The 23,873-nt window shown below is 43.3% G+C and overlaps 1 protein-coding gene across 1 annotated transcript in view; it reads left to right on the top strand.

The window, feature by feature from the left end:
- The window catches only part of LOC118389455 (fibroblast growth factor 10-like), a 44,616-nt gene extending 35,975 nt beyond the window's left edge, over positions 1-8,641 (top strand). The window contains exons 2-3 of the mRNA XM_052529586.1: positions 4,995-5,098; positions 6,790-8,641. Coding sequence (XP_052385546.1) covers positions 4,995-5,098; positions 6,790-6,984 — 299 coding nt within the window. The 3' untranslated portion in view covers positions 6,985-8,641. The remainder of the gene's footprint in view (positions 1-4,994; positions 5,099-6,789) is intronic.
- Positions 8,642-23,873: the final 15,232 nt, after the last annotated feature.

The following is a 23,873-nucleotide window of genomic DNA, read 5'->3' on the forward strand; positions in this document are numbered from 1 at the left end:
CAGGATTGAGGCAAAGATGAACGGAGCAAAATACAGACAGATCCTTTAGGACAAGTCTCTGAATGTCTTTGAGTGGCCTAGCCAGATCCCGGACTTGAACCCGATCGAACATCTCTGGAGAGACCTAAAAATAGTGTGGTAATGCTCCCCATGGAACCTGACAAAGCTTGAGAGGATCTGCAGAGAAGAATGGGAGAAACTCCCCAAATACAGGTGTGCTAAGTTTGTAGCGTCATACGCAAGAAGACTCCGCTGCCAAAGGTACTTCAACAAAGTAATGAGTAATGGGTCTGAATACTTACGTAAATGTAATATTTCAGTTTTTTTATTTAGAATAAATTAGCAAACATTTCTAAAAACCTGTTTTTGCATTGTCATTATGAGGTATTGTGTGTAGATTGTTGATAGAAAAAAAAACTATTGAAGCAACTTTTTTAATAAAGCTGTAACTTAACAAAATGTGGAAAAAGTCAAGGGGTCTGAATAATTTACGAAGGCACTGTTTAATATTAAACCAACGCAAACTATGGAGGGTTTTACGCACATCCTAACTTTGCACATTAACTGGATAAAGATCCAATATAAAAAGAAACGGAGAATCTCCATTATACCGTTGTACTGTTCCCAAATAGGCCTATTCTTTCTGAAAATAATCGGAACCATTTTACAGATCCGATCGCATTCACACATCTCCAGAGGTTGCATTGCAAGCGCAATGTTGTCACCCAAAAAATCAGGAAGGTGAATCATTCTAATAAGTTTGGATGTAATACAATTAAATGGAAAACAATACATTTTTATAGGTTACAGATATCTCTAAATACGAGTTTCAGCGATATTCACAGAGGTTCTCATCTCTGGTTTCAGGATGGGAATGCCTACATCATGGAGGGGGTTTTACGCACGTTCAAAAATGGGACCTGCATGGCTAAAATAATGTGGGCCTGCCTACAATGCTTAGCTTTTTTTTAGTATCAGTGTTATGTATGGTACTGTAAGTTGTTATGGTTAACGACAGTGTGCTGCTTGACGGTTGAATGGGTTGTCAGGATGAGTGGCACATGTCATTCAACGAGAGAGTGATGTGCAATGTGAAACTGTGCTGATGTGTGTTCTTTGACAGCTTTCTTTTTTACTCCTTTCAAACTTGATATTTTAATACAGCTTTGGTGATGAAGATTTATTTCCAAGCGGTCTCAGGAGCCAAACCCTTTATCAAACTCTTTATCGACAGTCGTGACTACTTCACGATTGCATTGGGCATATTTTTTAAAAAGCCTTCATTGAGGCTATGCTTGGTTTTTAATCAAATAAAACGAAATGGGAAAAAACATTAGTTTCTAAATACGAAGTATACAGGCACCAAAAGCACATTAGGCTACTCTTGTTCCATGCGCACATGGGCAGTGTGCGTCACGGCTGGATAGGCTGCGTTTCCACTGTCATAACCTACTGCGTTACCGCTCAACAGCTTTTAGTTGCAAACTGAAAACTAACGTGCGTTTGACGCTGGAGCAGTCTTAACGCCAGCCGAAAATAGATGCCTGGAGGTGCGTAAAGATGGCGGCCCTCATGCGCTTACTGCTGTATTGTAAATTGTTCTTCGTTACTATTTTTTTGTATGGTCATTAGCAGGTTATACATGACCCCAACATTTGCTTCAACACGCTGGCATTTTGAAAAACTGAAAAAGTACTGTAGATTGTACTGATTTATTGGCACATTTCGCGCACCCTAGTAAAATCAGTGAGTGGATAGTGCTAAAACAAATGACAACTGAATTCTGTCTTCATGCACGTTCACCATTATAGTCGGCTTTCTATCCTACCGATCCTCGACTTCGGCGATGCCATCTACAAAATGGCTTCCAACACTCTACTCAGCAAACTGGATGCAGTCTATCACAGTGCCATCCGTTTTGTCACTAAAGCACCTTATACCACCCACCACTGCGACTTGTATGCTCTAGTCGGCTGGCCCTCACTACATATTCGTCGCCAGACCCACTGGCTCCAGGTCATTTACAAGTCCATGCTAGGTAAAGCTCCGCCTTATCTCAGTTCACTGGTCACGATGGCAACACCCATCCGTAGCACGCGCTCCAGCAGGTGTATCTCACTGATCATCCCTAAAGCCAACACCTCATTTGGCCGCCTTTCGTTCCAGTACTCTGCTACCTGTGACTGGAACGAATTGCAAAATCGCTGAAGTTGGAGACTTTTATCTCCTCACCAACTTCAAACATCAGCTATCCGAGCAGCTATCCGAGCAGCTAACCGATCGCTGCAGCTGTACATAGTCTATAGGTAAATAGCTCACCCTTTTTCACCTACCTCATTCCCATACTGTTTTTATACTGTTTTTATTTATTTACTTTTCTGCTCTTTTGCACACCAATATCTCTACCTGTACATGCCCATCTGATCATTTATCACTCCAGTGTTAATCTGCAAAATTGTATTATTCGCCTACCTCCTCATGCCTTTTGCACACATTGTATATAGACTGCCCATTTTTTTCTACTGTGTTATTGACTTGCTAATTGTTTACTCCATGTGTAACTCTGTGTTGTCTGTTCACACTGCTATGCTTTATCTTGGCCAGGTCGCAGTTGCAAATGAGAACTTGTTCTCAACTAGCCTACCTGGTTAAATAAAGGTGAAATAAAATTAAAAAAAATAGATACTGTGCTTTTGATTTGGACATGATGCGCGACAAATGCTAATATTGGTACAAATGCTTAACATAAACATGTGAAAACAGTGCCAGGGAAACTAAACCAAAGCATAAATTGCAGTCATACCTTGTCCATAGACTGCCTACAGGGTAAGGAAACCAATGTGTCATTTTGTAATGTGGTTTAACTATCCCAATAAGTGGGATGATAAGGATTTCCCCTGAATAAGAATTTCCCCTGTCCCTAAGACCATTACTCCTTTCTGCTATTATCATACAATACCATTGTATGATCTATCCAGATACAGGCAGGTGGAACTAGAAAATCCGGTATAGCAGTTTGAATTCTGATCTGAGACTGATTATTTAATACCCAAACATATTAAGTCAACTGTTGCTGCCAAGTACACATTTTTCCTCATTTCTATCCAAACAAAGTGTGTATTTACATAAATAAATAATAAACGGGGGAAAGATTGCAGTGGCTGGAGAGTAGCACCTGCTCAGGACCCTGGGGAGGGCGTTTATTTTTCATCGCTGGATGGGTTTTAACCAGGAACCCTGCTCGGAAACTCACTCGCTGCCCCCTTCAGCACATGTTGTTCTGCATGAGCAATGCTGCACCTCTGGTCTGGGCGCTTTGCGAGTTTACGGCTCCTGCTTCATTTCCTACTGGCATGGGGTCCACATCTCCTTCAGCACCTTGATGTGTTACAGTGTTTACAGGCCCTGTCCAAAGGCAACAGGCCATTTATTGGCCTTGTTTCCTTTTTCAGCAACATCCAGAGGTGCCCATAGGAGGAGAAAAAAAAACATCATGTTTCTCAACATGTTTTTCTCCTCTAAACTGGGTTTCCATGGCTGGTGGTGTCTGTTGGGAGGGATGTGTGTTCAGATCAGATAGCAGGCCACATCAGGGTACCTTTGAAGGTGAGACTGTCCAAATAAAGCCAGCAGGAGTTATCCAAGGGAAATGCATATCCAGCAATTAGGTTCTATTCAGGCCCCCACGGTAAGGCCCTTAGGTCATTTCCAAAATATTTGTGTCTATCGTCATGACAATGGCTACGGGCCTTTTGTGTAGACTAAAACCAGATTAAGACCAAGCTACATGGGACTTGTTTGCAATCTGTGCCCAGAGGAAACAATTAGCCTGCAGCACTGCCAGATCTTTCATGGTAAAAGTGGGTAAGAGGTTGGTGTAAGTGGCCATCAGACGCTGCTTTGTGTCTCCCTGGTAAACAACACCGGGTATCATCCGGGTGGAGTGTCAGTGTCAGGTCTGGGAGGATGGCACTCCTTCCCTGTGCAGGCTGGGACCCAGCCCATAATGCCCTTTGTGCTGTATGCTGCAGTCAGTCTACTGAGATGGTGTATACTCAGTGTACAAAACATTAGGAACACCTGCTCTTTCCATGACATAGCCTGACCAGGGGAATCCAGGTGAAAGCTATGATCCCTTATTGATGTCACTTTTTAAATCCACTTCAATCAGTGTAGATGAAAGGGAGGAGACAGGTCAAATAAGGATTTTTAAGCCTTGAGACAATTGAGACATTGATTGTGTATGTGTGCCATTCAGAGGGTGAATGGGCAAGACAAAAGATTGAAGTGCCTTTGAACGAGGAATGGTAGTAGGCATACCGGTTTGAGTGTGTCAAGAACTGCAATGCTGCTGGGTTTTTCATGCTCAACAGTTTCTGTAGCAGCCAACTTGACACAACTATGGGAAGCATCGAAGTCAACATGGGCAAGCATCCCTGTGGAACTCTTTCGACACCTTGTAGAGTCCATGCCCCGACACATCTTCTGAAGGCAAAAGGGGGTGCAACTCAATATTAGGAAGTTGTTCTTAATGTTTTGTATACTCAGTGTCGATACATCAGGCCATGGTCGGATGCACACCAGTGAGCTCGGGAAAAGGTTTTTGAATGGCAAATCATTTTTTTAAACTTTAAAACAATGTCTTAAGAGTAAATAGATTTTTTCCTATTGAATATTGTTTTTGATATGTGTTTGAAATGGTGTATTTTAATCATATCACTATATTTCTGTATGACATACACAGCTTATTTTCAAATGTATTTATTTCTCTGCAGTCCAGTCATTCTCAGGGAGCCAATTGTTGAGGAACTGCATCGTAGATGATGTCTCTTCACAAAGGAAATGGTTTAAATGGACCATTGTGCATATTTTTCTCTCGTCTTGGGAATAAACTCTCCCCAGTGCATATGGCCGTCTGGTTTCCTAATCGGTAATGAATGGCTTTGATGGGGAAACTCCCCTGTTCTAACAGACTCCTGATCCTTCTTTTTCAGGTCTAATGGAAATCCGATCTGTCAGTGTGGGAGTCGTCGCCATCAAATCTGTCAGCACCGGGTTGTACTTAGCAATGTCCAAAAAAGGCACACTCTTTGGATCGGTAGGTACACCTTGCAACATTGTTTCACAAGACACCCTGGGGGCCAGGTTCTAGCTATGGGACCCTGATGGTTCCTACAAACACGGATCATTCCATTCAAGTGAGTCTTCGAGGTATCCACTAGGAAAATCCACAGCAGGCCAGAGTTGCAGTATCAATCATGGCTATATACCCGTGCCAAGCCTGATGATAGCTACAGGTGATGCTCACATGCATGACTTGAAGTGAGGCTTGTTCCACTGTCAAAATAGATGGCCAAGAAAAGGAAGCTGAACTGAGATGACAAAATAGGCATTTGTGAAGGTCTAGAGTGCCGTCTGCCCGCAGTTGTGCTCACACACAGCCAGCTCTCTCTTTCTTTCTTTCTTTCTTTCTTTCTTTCTTTCTTTCTCTCTCTCTCTCTCTCTCTCTCTCTCTCTCTCTCTCTCTCTCTCTCTCTCTCTCTCTCTCTCTCTCTCTCTCTCTCTCTCTCTCATCTCTCTCTCTCTCTCTCTCTCTCTCTCTCTCTCTCTCTCTCTCTCTCTCTCTCTCTCTCTCTCTCTCTCTCTCTCTCTCTCTCTCTCTCTCTCTCTCTCTCTCTCTCTCTCTCTGTCATGTAATGAGGCTGCCTATGCCGTGGTGTCTAAGGGCGCTTATTCAATCTGTATCGCGGAAGTTCAGCATTACAGCGTGATTGAAATTTAAAGGCAATGTTCCCGCGTCAGCGGAGACTGCATTCCCGGTAAACGCTGAATATGTCGTCTCAACCACAAATTACCTTTACATTTCTATCGTGCAATCTGTAATGTTTCAGTGATACAGACTGAATAGAGCACTAAGTGTTTTACAGCTCAGAGAGAGAGAGAGAAATCTGGAGCTGGCAATCCGTCAGTACTGTGAAGCTGTGATGAGACAAGTTTGCAGACAGTTATTTCACCCTGCCACCAGTGTAAATAGGACATAGATTAACTCAATCAGCCTACCAAAGCCTCTCCATTCACTTCCCACTGAATCCTCCCTAAATGATCATTAAGCAGAAGAATCACGCTAGGCTGATGCTATCTCCATAAGGGCCCTGTGATCCTGGACTGATAGAGGCCTGTAGAGGGGATTTCTCTAGAATCGGTTGTCACGGTCACATCTTTTAGGTCAAACTCACTTACAGATAAGAAGCTCAACCACCCATGGCAAAGTGGAGAGGGCTTTGTTGCCTAGGCTGTGCATGTATATTGACACAAATCACTGCTTCTGTTTTTAGCCTCAGAAGTAGATAAAGGAAGAAACAACCAACATGAAAAAGCATGAATCTGATGGTTTGTTATGCTTTTTCATGTTGGTATTTCAGTAACATCCAACTATCTTCTTGACCATGGTCCAACCATAACAATCACCTACTTATATATATTTTTGCCATTCACTGTGATTGGCCATTCACTCTGAACACACAACAAAAGGCTCCATAACAACACAGCAGCATATTGAACATTTGAGTGCAATAACAGACATAGAGCTTTGTCCCTAGCTCAGAGGTATGTCCATGCTGCTGCTGTTAGTTAGTCCTTCTAGTCATAATAAACACCTGCCTCTCCCTCTCTCTCTCTCTCTCTCTCTCTCTCTCTCTCTCTCTCTGTTTCTCTGTTTCTCTCTCTCTCTCTCTCTCTCTCTCTCTCTCTCTCTCTCTCTCTCTCTCTCTCTCTCTCTCTCTCTCGCAGATGAAGTACAATCCTAATTGTAAGTTCAAGGAGCGCATCGAGGAGAATGGCTACAACACGTACGCCTCCCTGCGCTGGAAACACGGAGGCAGGCAGATGTTTGTGTCTCTGAACGGTAGGGGGAAGCCCCGGCGAGGCCACAAAGCTCGGAGGAGACACCCCTCCACCCACTTCCTCCCCATGCTGCCCTCATAGCTGGACAACAGGGCTCTGCTCTGCTTTGCAGCCAGCCCACCACAGTCCCAGTCCATCCTACTAGTGTTGTTGTTATCAAGATAACTATTGATGATGTTATTATTATTCTATACATCCTCTCTCCCATATATGTACATTTGTTGGGGTTTTATACACAATTTTGTTTGTCGAGATCGCAGTGGGGGCATAATACAGTACGTTTAAGTTATTCCTTTTTTAGTGTAAGGTCCAGAAGTAAAGCTGCTAATATTGTGTAAATACAGCATGTCTATTATTATTATGATTGGTTATCAAGCTGAGGGATGACATTGATGACGCTCTTCTGTGTTCAGGAGTAATTTTGACACCACCGTCGTCTGCAAAAGTGTGTAATTGAAACATGCCCCCCCTTTAAAGGGTACGAGAATTGTCTATATATTGCCTCCCTCCCATCCCTTCATTTGTGACTCTACAGGAGACAATGCTTTTCCTTGAGTGACCTTACAATATGCTATTAAAGCAAACAACTGGTGAAAGAAGCCTGACAAACAGTGAACAGATTTGAACAATGATTTAGGTTGTCAAATATGTTCATCTGAGCAAGTAACTAAAGCATTTGAGAGAGGACTCTCTTAAGATACTGAATGTCCTTTACAATAAAAGTACTCTTGCACTTGACTGGACTTCAGAGGGGACAGAATTCCTTGTTGACGAAAACATTTGGACTGAACGTTCATACCCATGGATGTCTGCTATAAGAGAAAAACATCAACTGACCACATCTGGCTATCGGTTCTTTTGGGTTTCTGAAATGAGTGTGTGAGCTCTGCAGAAGTCCCACTGGGCAAAAACTAGTTGAAACAACATTGTTACCACATCATTTCAACAAAATAATTCAGTGTGATGACGTTGAATCGACGTGAAAACTGATTGGATTTGCAAAAAGTCATCAACGTAAGGGGATTTTGCCAGTTTCCACCTAAATGTTTACCTAATTTCAATGACATGGTGACTCAACCAAATATAAATCCAAACTAGATGCTGAAATGACATCTGTGCCCAGTGGGGTGTGCTTCAGCCTCCTTCTCTCATTCAATAATCCTACACCACTAGCTCAGGGGTCAATCTTTGAAAGTGGGACTCATGACATTATCTCTGATGTGTCAGTTCCAGAGTCCAGTAGTTAAATGCATACGGTACTCCGTTTGAAACACGTTGAGCATTTGAGGCTGTATGTACACTTCTTCACAGTGCTAAGACTACCCATTCATTTCTAACGTATGGCAACTGGTTATTGCATTGTCTTGTCAGGTCTTGTTACCATTTTCAAAACCCTGTTGCAAATAGAACTTTTAATATATTTAAGCCTTTTTGTACCGTATAACATTTGAAGTTGATGTTATTGCCTCCATTTTGTGTCTAGTCTGAAAATCCTAACTGTATTCCATTCCATATTTTAGTCTATACTATGTGTTACTGTAATATGGCACCTCCTAACATCACTATCATAATCTACTGAGTGGTCAGCAATGACAGTGTCTACCAGAACACCCGTTTCAACTATCAGTCAGCTATTAAGCAGACAATATTGGTCTGTCAATTGAACACTGTCATCATAAGCGAGTGCCTTGATTCATGTTCAGCCTGGTGAACTTCAATAAAATGCACATAAATTACACCATTTTCAAGGAGTCCCTTATCTCCATCAGAGTTACATACTCTGCATTATCATCATAACAACATGAACATTCAACGCTGTAGTGGACCTCCCCTGACTTGTAAAATACTTCTGCCGATGAGCTCTTCAATGGGCTATCATGGGTCTTTAATCACAATGAAGGCCTGGTAGCATGGGAGGCCATTGAATCTTTTCACCCTGCAGATTGGAAAGATGGGGATGAATGGCCTCTATTGGGGGGGCGGGTGGGGGGGGCTAACCTTTCAGACTGTCAATGTGACATTTCTTTGAAGGGAAACATGTCTAGTCAAATAGCTTTATGTTGCTCTGCTGTTCGATCTAAAGGCCTGCCAAACAATTGGATGTTGGTGTGAGGGTCTAAGGAGACTTTGAGTGTGTGAGCTCTTTTGTTTCCAATTTCCTTACAGTTTTACATCTTTTGAGTTGAAGACTTGGCTAAAGGTTTCCTGTGTCTTAGTGGGGGATGTTTCGGCGGCGACACATATTGAATCTTTAGAGTGCCACATGCCAAATCTGTAGGGTCTTCCCAGTAAACCAAAATTGGTTCTGTTAAAGTTCCCAGAACATTTGTTAGGTTGCAGCAAATATTCTCATAACACGTAAACTGTCCAGTCGAGGTGAAGATTACGAAATGTTTGTATAAAACATTTGACAGATGTTACAAGAACATTCCCAGAACAAATTCTGTCTGTTCTGTAAAAATGTCCAGAATGTTCCATCAGGTTGTGGGAACAGTCTAGTGAGAAAATTGTCCATCTTCTCTTGCACAAGGCAGTTAACCCACATTAAACAACGGTGCCCAGTGTGTCAGCCCCCAACACTTTTCTGATTCAGAGAGATTGGGTTAAAAGTGGAAGTCAAGTTTTGGTTGGACCTTGTGAGCAATTGACGGTACAAATAAATGGTATACATTTAATTGAATCCTTTAATATGCTGCATACTTGCAACATTGTATTTGATTATTATTTTCTTTATCACGTGTTGAACGTCTTGTGAAATGTGATTTTAGTTGGATAGAGCTTCCTTGAAATAACTTGTACTCTTGTGTATTCATATGCTTCTTAAGTACATTTTACACAAGTCATTTAGCAGACACTCATCCAGAACGACTTACAGTAGGGAGTGCATACATTTTACACAAGTCATTTAGCAGACACTCACCCAGAACGACTTACAGTAGGGAGTGCATACATTTTCATACTTTTTCATACTGAGTCAGAACAGACTCAGAACCTTAAAACAAAATAGGAAAACTATTGTACCTTTTCTCAATTTCAAAATCACATTTCATAAGACGTTCAACACATGATAAAGAAAGGAGATTCTAAAATACAGTGTATGAAGAGGATGGGATTTTTAAAATAATTTGTTCTGTGTCCTTATTGACATATAAAAACATTTTTTTAAATAACCACAAGGCCACGGCTATCCCCTGGTTGTGCAGAGGCTTAGTGATATGAATGCAGATCTGAAAATTGCAGGTTCAACCCTACATAATTCTTTAACCATATTTATTTAGGCAGGGAAAAACTATGAAATTGAGGCTTAGATATACTCTACTAAATCCAGTCAAATGCAGAATTTAGACTGTAAAAAATAAAACATTGTGTGAGAATTGACCGTTTAAAAAAACAAAATGCACCCGATGTAATTCCTAACTTGAGACTCTTGATATGGTCCCCCCTGGCTTATTTTTCATGATCTGAAAAGCAAAAGGGATCCTAGATCAGCACTCGTACTTTTGGATACCTGTGACTCATTTCAAGAAGCTAGGTCACAACTTCACAGAAGAGGCATTTTTTTTTATTATTAAAATTAGTTTTTGAGCAGAAATTCCTTCTGAAACATGTGAACTTTGATGTACCTTAATAACAAACTTGTGTGTCATCTGTAAATATGAATAACATTGTTAAACTACTAGCCCAGTCGGTTTAGCCATGGAAAAATACAGGAACCTTCCCGCTAGCCACGATTGGCTGAGATAATGAATACAACCTGACCGTGAAATGCTGACTTTCAAGCCGTTAACCAACAATGCAGTTTTAAGAAAAAGAAAAGTTAAGAAAATATCTACTAAATAAACGAAAGTTTTTTTTTAAAGTAACACAATAAAATAACAATAATGAGGCTATAGATAGGGGTACCGGTACCAAGTCAATGTGTGGGGATACTGGTTAGTTGAAGTAATTGCGGTAATAAGTACATGTCATGTAGGTAGGGGTAAAGTGACTATGCATGGATAATAAACAGCAAGTAGCAGCAGCATCAAAGCAAATAGTCTGCGTTTGTAAATTTAAAATTATTTTTATACCCCTTTTTTCTCCCCAATTTCGTAGTATCCAAATGTTTGTAGTTACTGCCTTGTCTCATCACCACTCCCGTATGGGCTCGGGAGAGACGAAGGTTGAGAGTCATGCGTCCTCCGAAACACAACCCAACCCAACCAAGCAGCACTGCTTCTTAACACAGCGCGCATCCAACCCGGAAGCCAGCCGTACCAATGTGTCGGAGGAAGCACCGTGCACCTAGCAACCTGGTCAGCGTGCACTGCGCCCGGCTCACCACAGGAGTGGCTAGTGTGCAATGAGACAAGGATATCCTAACTGGCCAAGCCCTCTCTAGCCCGGATGACGATAGGCCAATTGTGCGTCGCCCCATTAGCCTCCCAGTCGCGGCTGGCTGCGACAGAGCCTGGGCTCGAACCCAGGGTCTCTGGTGACACAGCTAGCACTGCGATGCAGTGCCTTGGACCACTGCGCCACCCGCGAGCCCCCCGGGTAGCCATTTGATTATGGCAGAGTCTTATGGCTTGGGGGTAGAAGCTGTTAATGAGCCTTTTGGACCTAGACTTGGCGCTCTGGTACCGTATGCCATGCGGTACCAGAGCGGTACCAAAGAGAACAGTCTATGACTAGGGTGGCTGGAGTCTTTGACCATTTTTAGGGCCTTCCTCTGACACTGCCTGGTGTAGAGGTCCTGGATGGCAGGAAGCTTGGCCCCAGTGATGTACTCGTCCGTACGCACTATCCTCTGTAGTGCCTTGTGGTCGGATTCCGAGCAGTTGCCATACCAGGCAGTGATGCAATCAGTCAGGATGCTCTCTATGGTGCAGCTGTATAAATTTTTGAGGACCTAAGGACCCATGCCAAATATTGTCAGTCTCCCGAGGGGGAATATGCGTTGTCTTGCCCTCTTTACGACTGTCTTGGTGTGTTTTGACCATGATAGTTTGTTAGTGATGTGGACACCAAGGAACTTGAAGCTCTCGACCTGCTCCACTACAGCCCCATCGATGTGAATGGGGGCGTGCTCGTGTTGAGGATCAGCGTGGCAGATGTGTTGTTGCCTACCCTTTCCCACATGGGGGCGGCCCTTCAACAAGTCAAGGATCCAGTTGCAGAGGGAGGTGTTTCGTCCCAGTGTCCTTAGCTTAGCGATGAGCTTTGAGGGCTCTATGGTGTTGAATGCTGAGCTGTAGTCAATGAACAGCATTCTCACGTAGGTGTTCCTTTTGTCCAGGTGGCAAAGGGCAGTGTGGAGTGCAACAGAGATTGCATCATCTGTGGATCTGTTGGTGCGGTATGTGAATTGGAGGGGGTCTAGGGTTTCTGGGATGATGGTGTTGATGTGAGCCATGACCAGCCTTTCAAAGCACTTCATGGCTACAGATATGAGTGTACAGGTCGGTAGTCATTTAGGTAGGTTACCTTGGAATTCTTGGGCACAGGAACTATGGTGGTCTGCTTGAAACATGTAGGTATTACAGACTCGGTCAGGGACAGGTTGAAAATGTCAGTGAAAACACTTGCCAGTTGGTCAGCACATGCTCGCTGTACACGTCCTGGTAATCCGTCTGTCCCTGCGGCCTTGTGAATGTTAACCTGTTTAAAGGTCTTACTCACATCAGCTATGGAGAGTGTGATCACACACTCGTCCAGAACAGCTGGGGCTCTCATGCATGCTTCAGTTTTGCTTGCCTCGAAGCACACATAGAAGTCATTTAGCTCATCTGGTAGGCTCGTGTCACTGGGCAGCTTGCGGCTGTGCTTCCCTTTTTAGTCCCTAATAAGTTTGCACGCCCTGCCACATCCGACGAGCATCAGAGCCGGTGTAGTAGGATTCAATCTTAGTCCTATATTGATGCTTTGCCTGTTTGATGGTTCGTCAGAAGGCATAGCGAGATTTCTTATAAGCGTCCGGGTTAGTGTCCTGCTCCTTGAAAGCGGCTGCTCTACCCTTTAGCTCAGTGCGGATGTTGCCTGTAATCCATGGATTCTGGTTGGGGTATGTACGTACGGTCACTGTGGGGACAACATCATCAACGCACTTATTGATGAAGCCGGTGACTGATGTGGTATACTCCTTATACAGCTCATTCGTTGTGGTCTTATTGCCATCATCGATTTGTGGTGGTAAATAGACAGCTACGAAAAATATAGATGAAAACTCTCTTGGTAAATAGTGTGGTCGACAGCTAATCATGCGGTACACTACCTAGACACAAACCAACACCCCTCGTCTTATCAGAGGTAGCTGTTCTGTCTTGCCGATGCACGGAAAACCCAATCAACTGTATATTATTAATGATGTCGTTCAGCCACGACTCTGTGAAACATATGATATTACAGTTTTTAATGTCCCATTGGTAGGATAGTCTCGAATGGAGCTCATCCAGTTTATTCTCCAATGATTGCACGTTGGCCAATAAGACAGATGGTGTAAGTGGGTTACCAATTCGCCAACTAAATCTCACAAGGCACCCGGATCTGCGTCCCCTGTATCGGCGTCTCCTCTTAATGCGTATGACAGGGATTTGGGCCTTATCCTTCGCCTCCGGCTTGTTAAAGAAAAAATCTTTGTCCAGTTCGAGGTGAGTAATCACTGTTCTGATATCCAGAAGCTATTTCGGTCATAAAACACGGTGGCAGAAACAGTATGTACAAAATAAGTTATAAACAATGTGAAAAAACACACAAAATAGCAGGAGCCCGTAAAACGATAGCCATCCCCTTCGGCACCCATTCCCTCTATGCAGCATATAAAGAGGATGGGTTAAGTGATGGTGAATAACCCAGTTACCAGTATATACCTGGGTTAGTTTAAGACGTCTAAGAAGTCTAAAAAAGAAGCGTGGAATTCCTGATTGACCATACTTCCATGGCTATATATTGAAAAAAAATAGGATGTACGAGAGCTTCCCTGGTGGCACAGACGATAAAATATCTGTCTCAAGGTACCAAACATTGCAGGTTCAAACTCCACCTGTGCCGATTGTCAATATATGAAGTGTAAAAAAACATGGTTGTGTTTGTATGAGTTAATGTTGTTCAAATGTCCTATGAAATAAAGAATGTTCAGATACTCAATGTGTGTTTGTAAGATTAAATGCTGTTCAATTGATCTATGCCTGAAATTAAATTCCTATGTGTCTCTACATCAACTACAATACAGAGATTTGCCATTAAATCCAGAGAGAAAGATAAAGGGGATGTATTTAAATGTTGTGTTAATATTAGGAAAAACTTAAATATAAGACGTCCTTGAAATGTTCTGAGGATGTCCAAGACAAGGTATTTTGCGTGAACATCAATGGAATATTATGTTCAACCTAAAACAAATATGCTATGAACTTCATAAAAACAAACGTATTTAATTCTGACATTAAGGGAACTTAAACATTGTATGAATGTTAGGAGAACTGAGCATATTTTGTGTTTTGGGAACATATATTTTGTAATGTACCCAAACTGTTCCCACGCCCATGTTCTGGGAACCTTTAAAGAACTTAGATAGGCTGTTCTGTTAACATTCCTGCTACATCAAAGGCATGTTTGGTGCCACCTGATAGAACATTATCTGAATATCAGCAAAACTAGACAACTTTTGTGTTTTGGGAATATATCTCTTGTCCCCACAATGTTCCCACCAGACTGTTCTGACAACCTAATTAAACATTCTGGGAACCTTTAAAGAACAGAAGAAATGTGTTCTGGAAATATTCATCAGGTGAATGATTTTTTGCACCCTAAAATAAACATTGTATAATCACCAGCACAACTGGAAAGTTTTTGTGTTTTGGAGAAAATATATTTTGTGATGTCGCCACAATGTTCTCAACCGACTGTTCCCACAATCTAATGAAACATTCTGGGAACCTCTATAGAACAGATCAAATGTGTTATAGGAACGTGTAACATCAGGTGAATGTTTTATACATGTTATGAGAAAATGTTCCCGCTACCTAAAGAATGTTCTGGGAACTTTCACAGAACCAATTTTGGTTTGCTGGGAGAATATTATTGGTACATTGTGTTATCACACTACCTGGAAACTTGACAAGGACTTTTGGGGAATGTACTTTGGTGGTTGTTACAGATGAGGGGCACAACATTTTAGTGAATGTTGGGAGAACATTCCAAGGATAAATATTTATTTATGATAAATATATATATATTTTTTGTTATATGAATGTTTTTGGGATGTTATCATCCTAATGTCAGATAAAACCCTAACTAGAACTTAATGGGAATTTTAGCTAATGTTCTGGGAATGTTCCTGGAAATAGTGGAAAACACAAACTTCACTGAGGTTCTCTATTTTATTGACAGTTAAGTCGGAGATATATAGTTTAGTAGACAATCGACATATTATTAACTGTAAGCATAGAAGTAAGTGTAGTTTTGCAGGTGTTTCTCAACTAATGCATCCTGGTCTATTCTTCAGCAGGCACAGGAACTTTATAAAACATGAAAGACTACAAAGTAAAGTAATCCCATTTTCTGCCTGTTCTGTTGAATGGCTCGCCTCATCGTCAGTGTCTCCACCTCTCCACTCATCTACCAGTCCAAGAATTTCTCCTTTCTTTCTTGGCTTTAAGGTGAGGCTGCCTGTTTATGCCAGACGCAGCTCAGAGCGCAGGGACACTAAATGGGAGTCTGTAATTATCATTGTTCCTCTACTGTCCTGTCAGTGCACTCGCCAGCAAAACAAGAGGGATCCCTTGGCAGCGCTCATCAAAGCAATGGCCTTTGATCAGCAGAAAAGCCCAAAACGCTGTACAAAATCAAGGTGGAATGCGCCAAACATAGTAAAAGGGAATGGGAATAGATATCCTTCCAAAGACATCTCCCACTCCCCCTCTCCTCTGCCCTGTTCATGCCACATGCACAGGTGCTTGGTCCTAAATATGGGTTGTGTCTGATCAGCTATGTCTGAACAAAAGACTGAAAGAACTTTAATGAGAGGACAGGAGTCATGCAATGTTGTTGTGAAAAAGACAGGACCACCACATTTCTCTGAGATTGATCAGTGGCATGCTATGTGTTGATGCACTCATATAGGGTGGTTTAATGGTTTGGCAAAGTGCAAAGAAAATATAAGCAAAATCAGTTAGTGGGCCACATCCTACATTTAACTTCATAACCTCAATGTTCTAATGAGTCTTTACAGCAGAGCTCTGTACTGACCTCAAAATGTTAGGGCAGTACTGTGGGAATTATTCCAACCTCCAACAGCGAATGGTATGATACATCTGTCTGCCTATTTTACAGACACATACTGTATGTAGATAACTGAACTCAAAAGTGATTTTGTTATTGTCTAATTCGTTTTTTTGTATCTATACATGCTTTGTCATCTGTAAAAGTTTCCTAAAAATGGTTTCTTCCAGATTAATTGCAACTGGGGGACAAAACAAGCAACAATACATGCTCCAGAAAGCCCATTTTGAAGGCCCTTGGCCAAAATCCATGGGAGCACAAGTCATGCTGCTTTAGCGACAATGACCTAAAGCTTCAGGGACCTTTGAAACCTGTGTGGTCATTTTCTCTCAGAGGAGTGAAAAGAACTGTGGTGGGCGGGAGAAAGAAAACCTTGCCACTCATAATACCGATCTATGCAGTGTAGGCGAAAAGGGAGGAGGGAAGGCGCACAATTTTAAAGCGCTTATTGAATTGCTATTACAGCCCCTGAGACTAATTGTGGCTGTTGTGTCTCTCGGTGGCCGAGGGGGTTCTGGAGTGGCCCTGCATGCTCTTACCCAGTGGGGTTTTCAGACATAAAAGCCCAAAGAGAGCCCAGGACCACCGAAGATCAATAGCAAACCCTTCAGTCTTTCACAGGCCTACTCTAATCCTTGTCATTTGTCTGCCATTTTGTTCCGGGCCATTCACAGCTCCCTGAGTTTTGGATTAGGGTCTTGTTTTGTTACAAAAACAGCCCAAGTTATTACGCTGAATGGACTGAGGGACAGATGATAAGTGCACGTGCGCATGTGTGTACCTGTGTGTGTTAGAAGAATATGAGAATATGCCCAATGTCTCAGAAAAAGCTGAACGTTTCTTTTCTTCCTTATAGAACTCAGTAAGAATGAGTTACATTGTCAGTTAGATTGGGTTAAGTTCCATAACTTTCAGAAATTCCTTTACTTTTGTGTTCCTTCTGTGGCTGTCTGGCCAAACTCCCTCTGTCGGAGTCTTGGCAGCAGGCATCAGATCCATCAGACGGGCCATATCGGGCCTTCTCATCACTGAGTGAGTGGATTAGTCTGTGTGTCTGCAGCCACATGAGACAGGGCTGCTGAGTGGCACACGCGCCAGCCACATTACCCCCAAAGCCCCGCCATGCCACTCCACAGGTACGCGGTGCCACAGAGGCCTCCGTCCAGCCTCAACCCTGTGTGGCATTCCCCAGATGCCTGCGAGCATGTCAGACACCGCAGGATGGGAAGGGAAGGCTAAGAGGATGGGGAGAGGGTGTAGGGGTTGGAGGGGCTGAGGCTAGTCTCCGTCTAGATAGTTTGGCCAACCGAAGCAGGACAGATTTTGGATGAAGTCCCAGTCAACATCATAAGGTTGTCTTTGGCTTTTGGTGACTGGAAAAGGCCTAAGTTGGGACAGGTTCATGCGAAGCCTGGGGCGTGCCAAACCTTATCCACCCTGAGCTCCAGTGTGTGTGGAGTAATTCTCCAAGGGAGAGGGGTTCGAGTGTCTCTGTCTTTTGGCACCATCTGCGCTGGGATATTTTCTCAGAGCTAAAGCTACAGTAGCACACGCTGGCCTTTTCTGTTCAAAGACTCGCAGGTGGGTGCTCTTCCTTAAAGAGGCATTTTTCCACATCTACTGTTTAAAATGAGTTTTTTGTCACAGCTTATTTTTCCTTCTTTGGGAGTTTAAAAAATAAGCTGGTCTCGCTGTGGTGAGAAGGTTTTTATTGGATTACCCTGGCGGCTGTATCAGACGCATAAAATAACCATGACCAGAAAGTGTCAGTTTCCTCTGTCAAGCCTTGTCATCATCTGATTCTCATGGACAGAACACAGATAACTTGACACTGTTGGCAGAGGGAGAGGAATACAACGGGAGGTCACAGTTCAGTTTGAGGGGGCTCATTTTTCCTACGGAGAGCCACAGATGAGGAATTGAAATTAAGCAGCCTTTGAAATGCAATCGTTTTCTCAGTACCCAAGAGAAATATAGAGACAGGCTGTGGAATCAAAGAGTGGCTATGACATGTAGCCTACACTAAGAGGGTGTAGAGTTTTTTACCAGACTGCCGCGAGTCTAGACAGGCTATGAGCTTATACTATAGTCCCCTCTGGAGCCTAATGAATCCATTTCTCCTTCTAGTCCCACATTTGTGTGTGTCCTCCATCTCTGCCTCCACTTCCTTCTCCTCCATAACAACTGTGACATTAGGTGGGGATCCTCTTCCAAAGCTCGCTGAAGTAAAATGAGTAATGTTTCAATTGTGGTCCTCACAAAGTTTGAGTAATATCTGGTATTGTGTAACTGCTGTAGGTATGAAGCCTCTTGGTACAATGTACTGTAGGTATGACTCTGGGTAATCATACAAAGGGTATAAGCACATGAGAAGAAGGAACATTTGTAAGATTCAAGAGGAGTGTAACCTCATCATAGAAGCCCCTGCTTTTACCGAGGTTGAATTTTGGGGGCTTGTCTGAACCCGGTGCCTCTTACAACACTACAGAAAGATAAGAAGTTAAGATATATATACACGTTTTATAATAATACATCATTGTGTTTGTAGCTTTTTTCCTTGTGTTTTATTCACAGGTGCAAACACTTACATTATATGTACTGCCTCATCCAACCCCATTATATGTATTGCTTGATCCAAGTGTGAATTACTCCATGCATTAGAGGCATGTTCCTCTGATACCTGATGGTCCCACCCACACTGAGCTGAGCTCCACGTTCCCAAATCACACTGCTGAGCTGCATTCATCAGCCCTCTCAGACCCTCATGTCAAACATGATCCAGGGCTCTCCTAACATGACACAGAAAGAGAGCCCCTCCACATCAATGGGCCAAACCGTTAGAGCATTAGAGGGCTTTGAGCTGGGGGAGCTGGAGGGTGGGGGGCTTTCTCTCTGGCATTGGGTAAGCACACCGAGTAGCAGTGGCTGATCTCCCCCATGCACTGCTGACTACATGGGCCGCTGTCTGCTGACTACATGGGCCCCTGTCTGTCAGTAACTCCAATGTAAGAGCTGAAGGCGGGCTACTCTGGAGGGGCCGACCTGTTGTCTTGATAATGATGGAGAAGACAGAGGTTGGAGTCATTTCCTCAGTTAGAGTGGCTTCCTCATTCCAAGTGAGCATTGCAATTAACCTCAATTGATGACCAAAACTAGGGGAGCAAGATGAAGGGACGAGAGCAACTGAACAAACATAAAAACCTCTTACTCCTGAACAGGTTCATTACTCTCTACAGAGGACCTTATTTGTTAACTATTTGCCCTAAAAAGCACATCAAAGAAGGTCAAATCAAATCAAATGTTATTTGTCACATGCAACAATACAACAGGTAGACCTTACCGTGAAATGCCTACAATCCCTTAACCAACAATGCAGTTAAGAAAAATAAGTGATAAATAAAATATTTAAAATAAAATAACAAATAATTAAAGAGCAGTCATGACAAAAAATGTGTGTTTTCTATCCCAAAAAGAGACCCCCACAAGCACACATGCTCCCTGGCTGGTACAATGGCTGAACCTGTCTGTTGTTTTGGGGAAGCTGCGCCATCTCCTGGTTAGAAGACTGCATAACTTTCAGTGGCAGCTCATATTTCTCTGAGTCTCTTGCCCCCTCCACTGGATATACTGCAGTATCTGATTTACTTTTAAAGGCTCAAATCTATGAGCTGAATCCTACAGTAACTTGAGGTCTCCGTACATCAGAGGAGGCTGGTGGGAGGAGCATTAAAATAGGATGTTCTCATTGTAATGGCTGGAATGGAAGGAATGGAAAGATATCAAATACATCAACCACACATTTAAAAAATGCAGTACCAGTCAAAAGTTTGGACACACTCCTCATTCAAAGGTTTTTCTTTCTTTTGACTATTTTCTACATTGTAGAATAAAAGTGAAGACATCGAAACTATGAAATAGCACATCACACATCTATACATACACACATGCTTCTACACCTGCATTGCTTGCTGTTTGGGGTTTTAGGCTGGGTTTCTGTACAGCACTTTGAGATATCAGCTGATGTACGAGGGGCTATATAAATACATTTGATTTGAAATGGGCTACATCACATGTATAAGACCCATGTTAAGGGTTACCTCAGTAGTTGGATGAGTGAAAATGTCCCTTCTGCTCCTTGACTAAATGCATTATAAATGTATAGTCTGTTGCAATCCAGGTGTGCATTGGTCAGTCTGTTTTTATTTCACAATGTTCATTGTGGAAAATGTTTCTTCACATGAATAAGTGCTGACAAAAAATGGTCACCTTTTGCACACACTCCTTCAGAAGTGGATACTCTGTCTGACACAAGGCTCCAGAAATGGGTAACACCTGATCTTAGTTCCCCTTGCAATGTGTAGTGGAGCTGCAGGCAAATGATCTCACTCTCTATTCCAGCACGGTCAGGACAAAGGGCTGTGAAGACTGGGGTCAGAGATGACACTGGCACATGAAAGGTGTTCTCAATGATGTTGGAGTAACTCCTTGTACTCCATGATATCCTTGAATCTTGACTCCAACTTCAACTTCAACTTCAACTCTTCCAACACACACAAATGCATCATAGCTGTTGCAGTATGTCTGGGTTGGATGTGGTGACTGCTCTTAGTTTTGGGAAATGAAGGTATGAACAGTGTGGAGATTCTGTGAGCACACGCAGCATTTTGCCCGGAGGTTTATTTTACCCTGGGAGCTGGAGCTGTGTTCAGGTGGCAGGTGATGTCAGTTAAAAAGCCAACTTTAATATCCACTGCGGATCATCCAGCTCTGGCTCCAGAAATCTTTCCAAAACTAGTTGAGTATCTGCAGCATCAGCATTTGTGGGTTAGATTACAGGCTCCAAATGGCCAGGAATAGTCCTTTCTGAAACTCGTCAGTCTTTTCTTGTTCTGAGAAATGAAGGCTATTCCATGTGAGGAAATTGCCAAGAAACGGAAAATCTCGTACAATGCTGTATACTACTCCCTTCACAGAACAGCGCAAACTGGCCCTAACCAGAATAGAAAGAGGGGGAGGCCCCGGTGCACAAATGAGCAAGAGGACAAGTACATGTGTGTCCAGTTTGTCCAACTAGCAGCTTCATTAAATAGTACCCACAAAACACCAGTCTCAACAGTGAAGAGGTGACTCCGGGATGCTGGCCTAGGCAGAGTTGCAAAGAAAAGTCCATATCACAGACTTGCCCATCTTAATCTTTTTTTTTTATTGGCCAAAGAACACAGACACTGGACAGACAAACTCTGCCTAGAAGGCCAGCATCCCGGAGTCACCTCTTCACTGTTGACATTGAGACTGGTGTTAAGTAAAAAATAGAAGTAACAAATAATTAAACAGCAGCAGGAAGAAAATGGCAATATGTACATGTAGGTAGAGTTAGTGACTATGCATGGATAATAAATAAGAGTGGTCTGGGTAGCCCTTCGATTAGCTGTTCAGGAGACTTGTGGCTTGGTGGTAGAAGCTGTTAAGAAGCCTTTTGGACCGAGACTTCGCTCCGGTACCGCTTGCTGTGCAGTAGCAGAGAGAAGTCTGACTAGGCTGGCTGGAGTCTGACAATTTTGACCATTGTTAGGGACTTCCTCTGTCACCGCCTGGCATAGAGGTCCTGGATAGAAGGAAGCTTTGCCCCAGTGATGTACTGAGCCGTACGCACTACCCTCTGTAGTAGGCCGAGCAGTTGCCATACCAGGCAGCGCTGCAACCAGTGCTCTCGATGGTGCAGCTGTAGAACCTTTTGAGGATCTGAGGACCCATGCCAAATCTTTCCAGTCACCTGAGTGGGAATAGGTTTTGTCGTGCCCTCTTCACGACTGTCTTGGTGTGCTTGGACCATGTTCGTTTGTTGGTGATGTGGACACCAAGGAACTTGAAGCTCTCAAACTGCGCCATCGATGAGAATGGGGGCGTGCTCGGTCCTCCTCTTCCTGTAGTCCACATCATCTCCTTTCTTGATCACGTTGAGGGAGAGGTTGCTGTCCTGGCACCAGACGGCCAGGTCTCTGACCTTCTCCATATAGGCTGTCTTGTCGTTGTCGGTGACTAGGCATACCACCGTTGTCATCGGCAAACTTGGTGTTGGAGTCATGCCTGGCCATGCAGTCATGAGTGAACAGGAGGTGACTGAGCACGCACCCCCGAGGGGCCCCTGTGTTGAGGATCAGCGTGGCGGATGTTGTTACCTACCCTTACCACCTGGGGGGGCGGCCCGTCAGGAAGTCCAGGATCCAGTTGCATAAGGAGGTGTTTAGTCCCAGGGTCCTTAGCTTAGTGATGTGCTGTGTGGGCACTATGGTGTTGAATGCTGCGCTGTCGTCAATGAATAGCATTCTCACATAGGTGTTCCTTTTGTCCAGGTGGCAAAGGGCAGTGTTGAGTGCAATAGATTGCATCATCTGGGGATCTGTTGGGGCAGTATGCGAATTGGAGTGGGTCTAGGGTTTCTGGGATAATGGTGTTGATGTGAGCCATGACCAGCCTTTCAAAGTCTTCATGGCTTCAGACGTGAGTGCTATGGGTCAGTAGTCATTTAGGCAAGTTACCTTAGTGTTCTTGGGCACAGGGATTATGGTGGTCTGCTAGAAACATGTTGGTATTACAGATTTGGTCATGTTACAAATGTCAGTGAAGACACTTGCCAGTTGATCAGCGCATGCTCGCTGTACACATCCTGGTAATCCGTCTGGCCCTGCGGCCTTGTGGATGTTAACCTGTTTTAAAGGTCTTATGCACATCGGCTACATCGCGCGTGATCAGTCATCCGGAACAGCTGAATCTCTCATGCATGTTTCGGCGTCTGGTAGGCCCGTGTCACTGTCCAGCTCGCCGCTGTGCTTCCCATTGTAGTTCGTAATAGTTTGCAAGTCCTGCCATATCCGACCAGCGTCGTAGCCGGTGTAGTATGATTCAATCTTAGTCCTGTATGCTTTGCATACAGTCATGTATGAACCTTTTGAAGATGTGTATAATATCATGTAGCTTATTAGAGAATCAACTACTGTATAGTCATGTGCTCCAAATGTAGCTTGTTAAAACTACCCTGAAGAGTGAAGCTGTGCAGCAGATCCCTTTCCCTAATAAAGACCAGGACATCAAGGCCAAATCCTTCTGTACCGTGGTACGTTGAATGCCACCAAAATAGGGTGCTCTGCAAACCCACACCTTTGGGAGGTGAATGTCAGTGATGTAGACAGAAGTTCCTGCCAGAGACCTTCGACAGGGTTGTGGTGCCAGTTTTACCCTATGATATGTGCCAGGTGGTACACCTGCTGATTACAAAGGTGTTTGCAAGGTACGGTCATAGAATATCTTTCATTCTAATTATAGTGACTTTCTTTGCAGATGTAGAGTAATTTATTTTAATGACCTTATTTCAACTCATTGCAGGGAGATTCAGGAGGTCCTCTGGTGTGTAAGGGGACAGCAGTAGGTGTTGTCATTCAACCAGCAAGGAAACTGCAATGAACCACAGAAGCCAAACGTCTACACCAAAATATCCAAGTATCTTTCCTGGATCAAGTCTATCATTAAGTATTAAGGAATGAGACATTAACTGAGTGACAATTATATATCATTGTATCAAACAATAAAGGATGTCCATTCTTCAATGAGCTCTGTACCGTGTGTGTGTGTGTTTGTGTGTGTGTGTGTGTGTGTGTGTGTGTGTGTGTGTGTGTGTGTGCTCGAGTAGGATTAGTGTATATGCATGCACGTGT

The sequence above is a fragment of the Oncorhynchus keta genome, chromosome 1 (genome assembly GCF_023373465.1).
Source record: "Oncorhynchus keta strain PuntledgeMale-10-30-2019 chromosome 1, Oket_V2, whole genome shotgun sequence".
Lineage (NCBI taxonomy): Eukaryota > Metazoa > Chordata > Actinopteri > Salmoniformes > Salmonidae > Oncorhynchus > Oncorhynchus keta.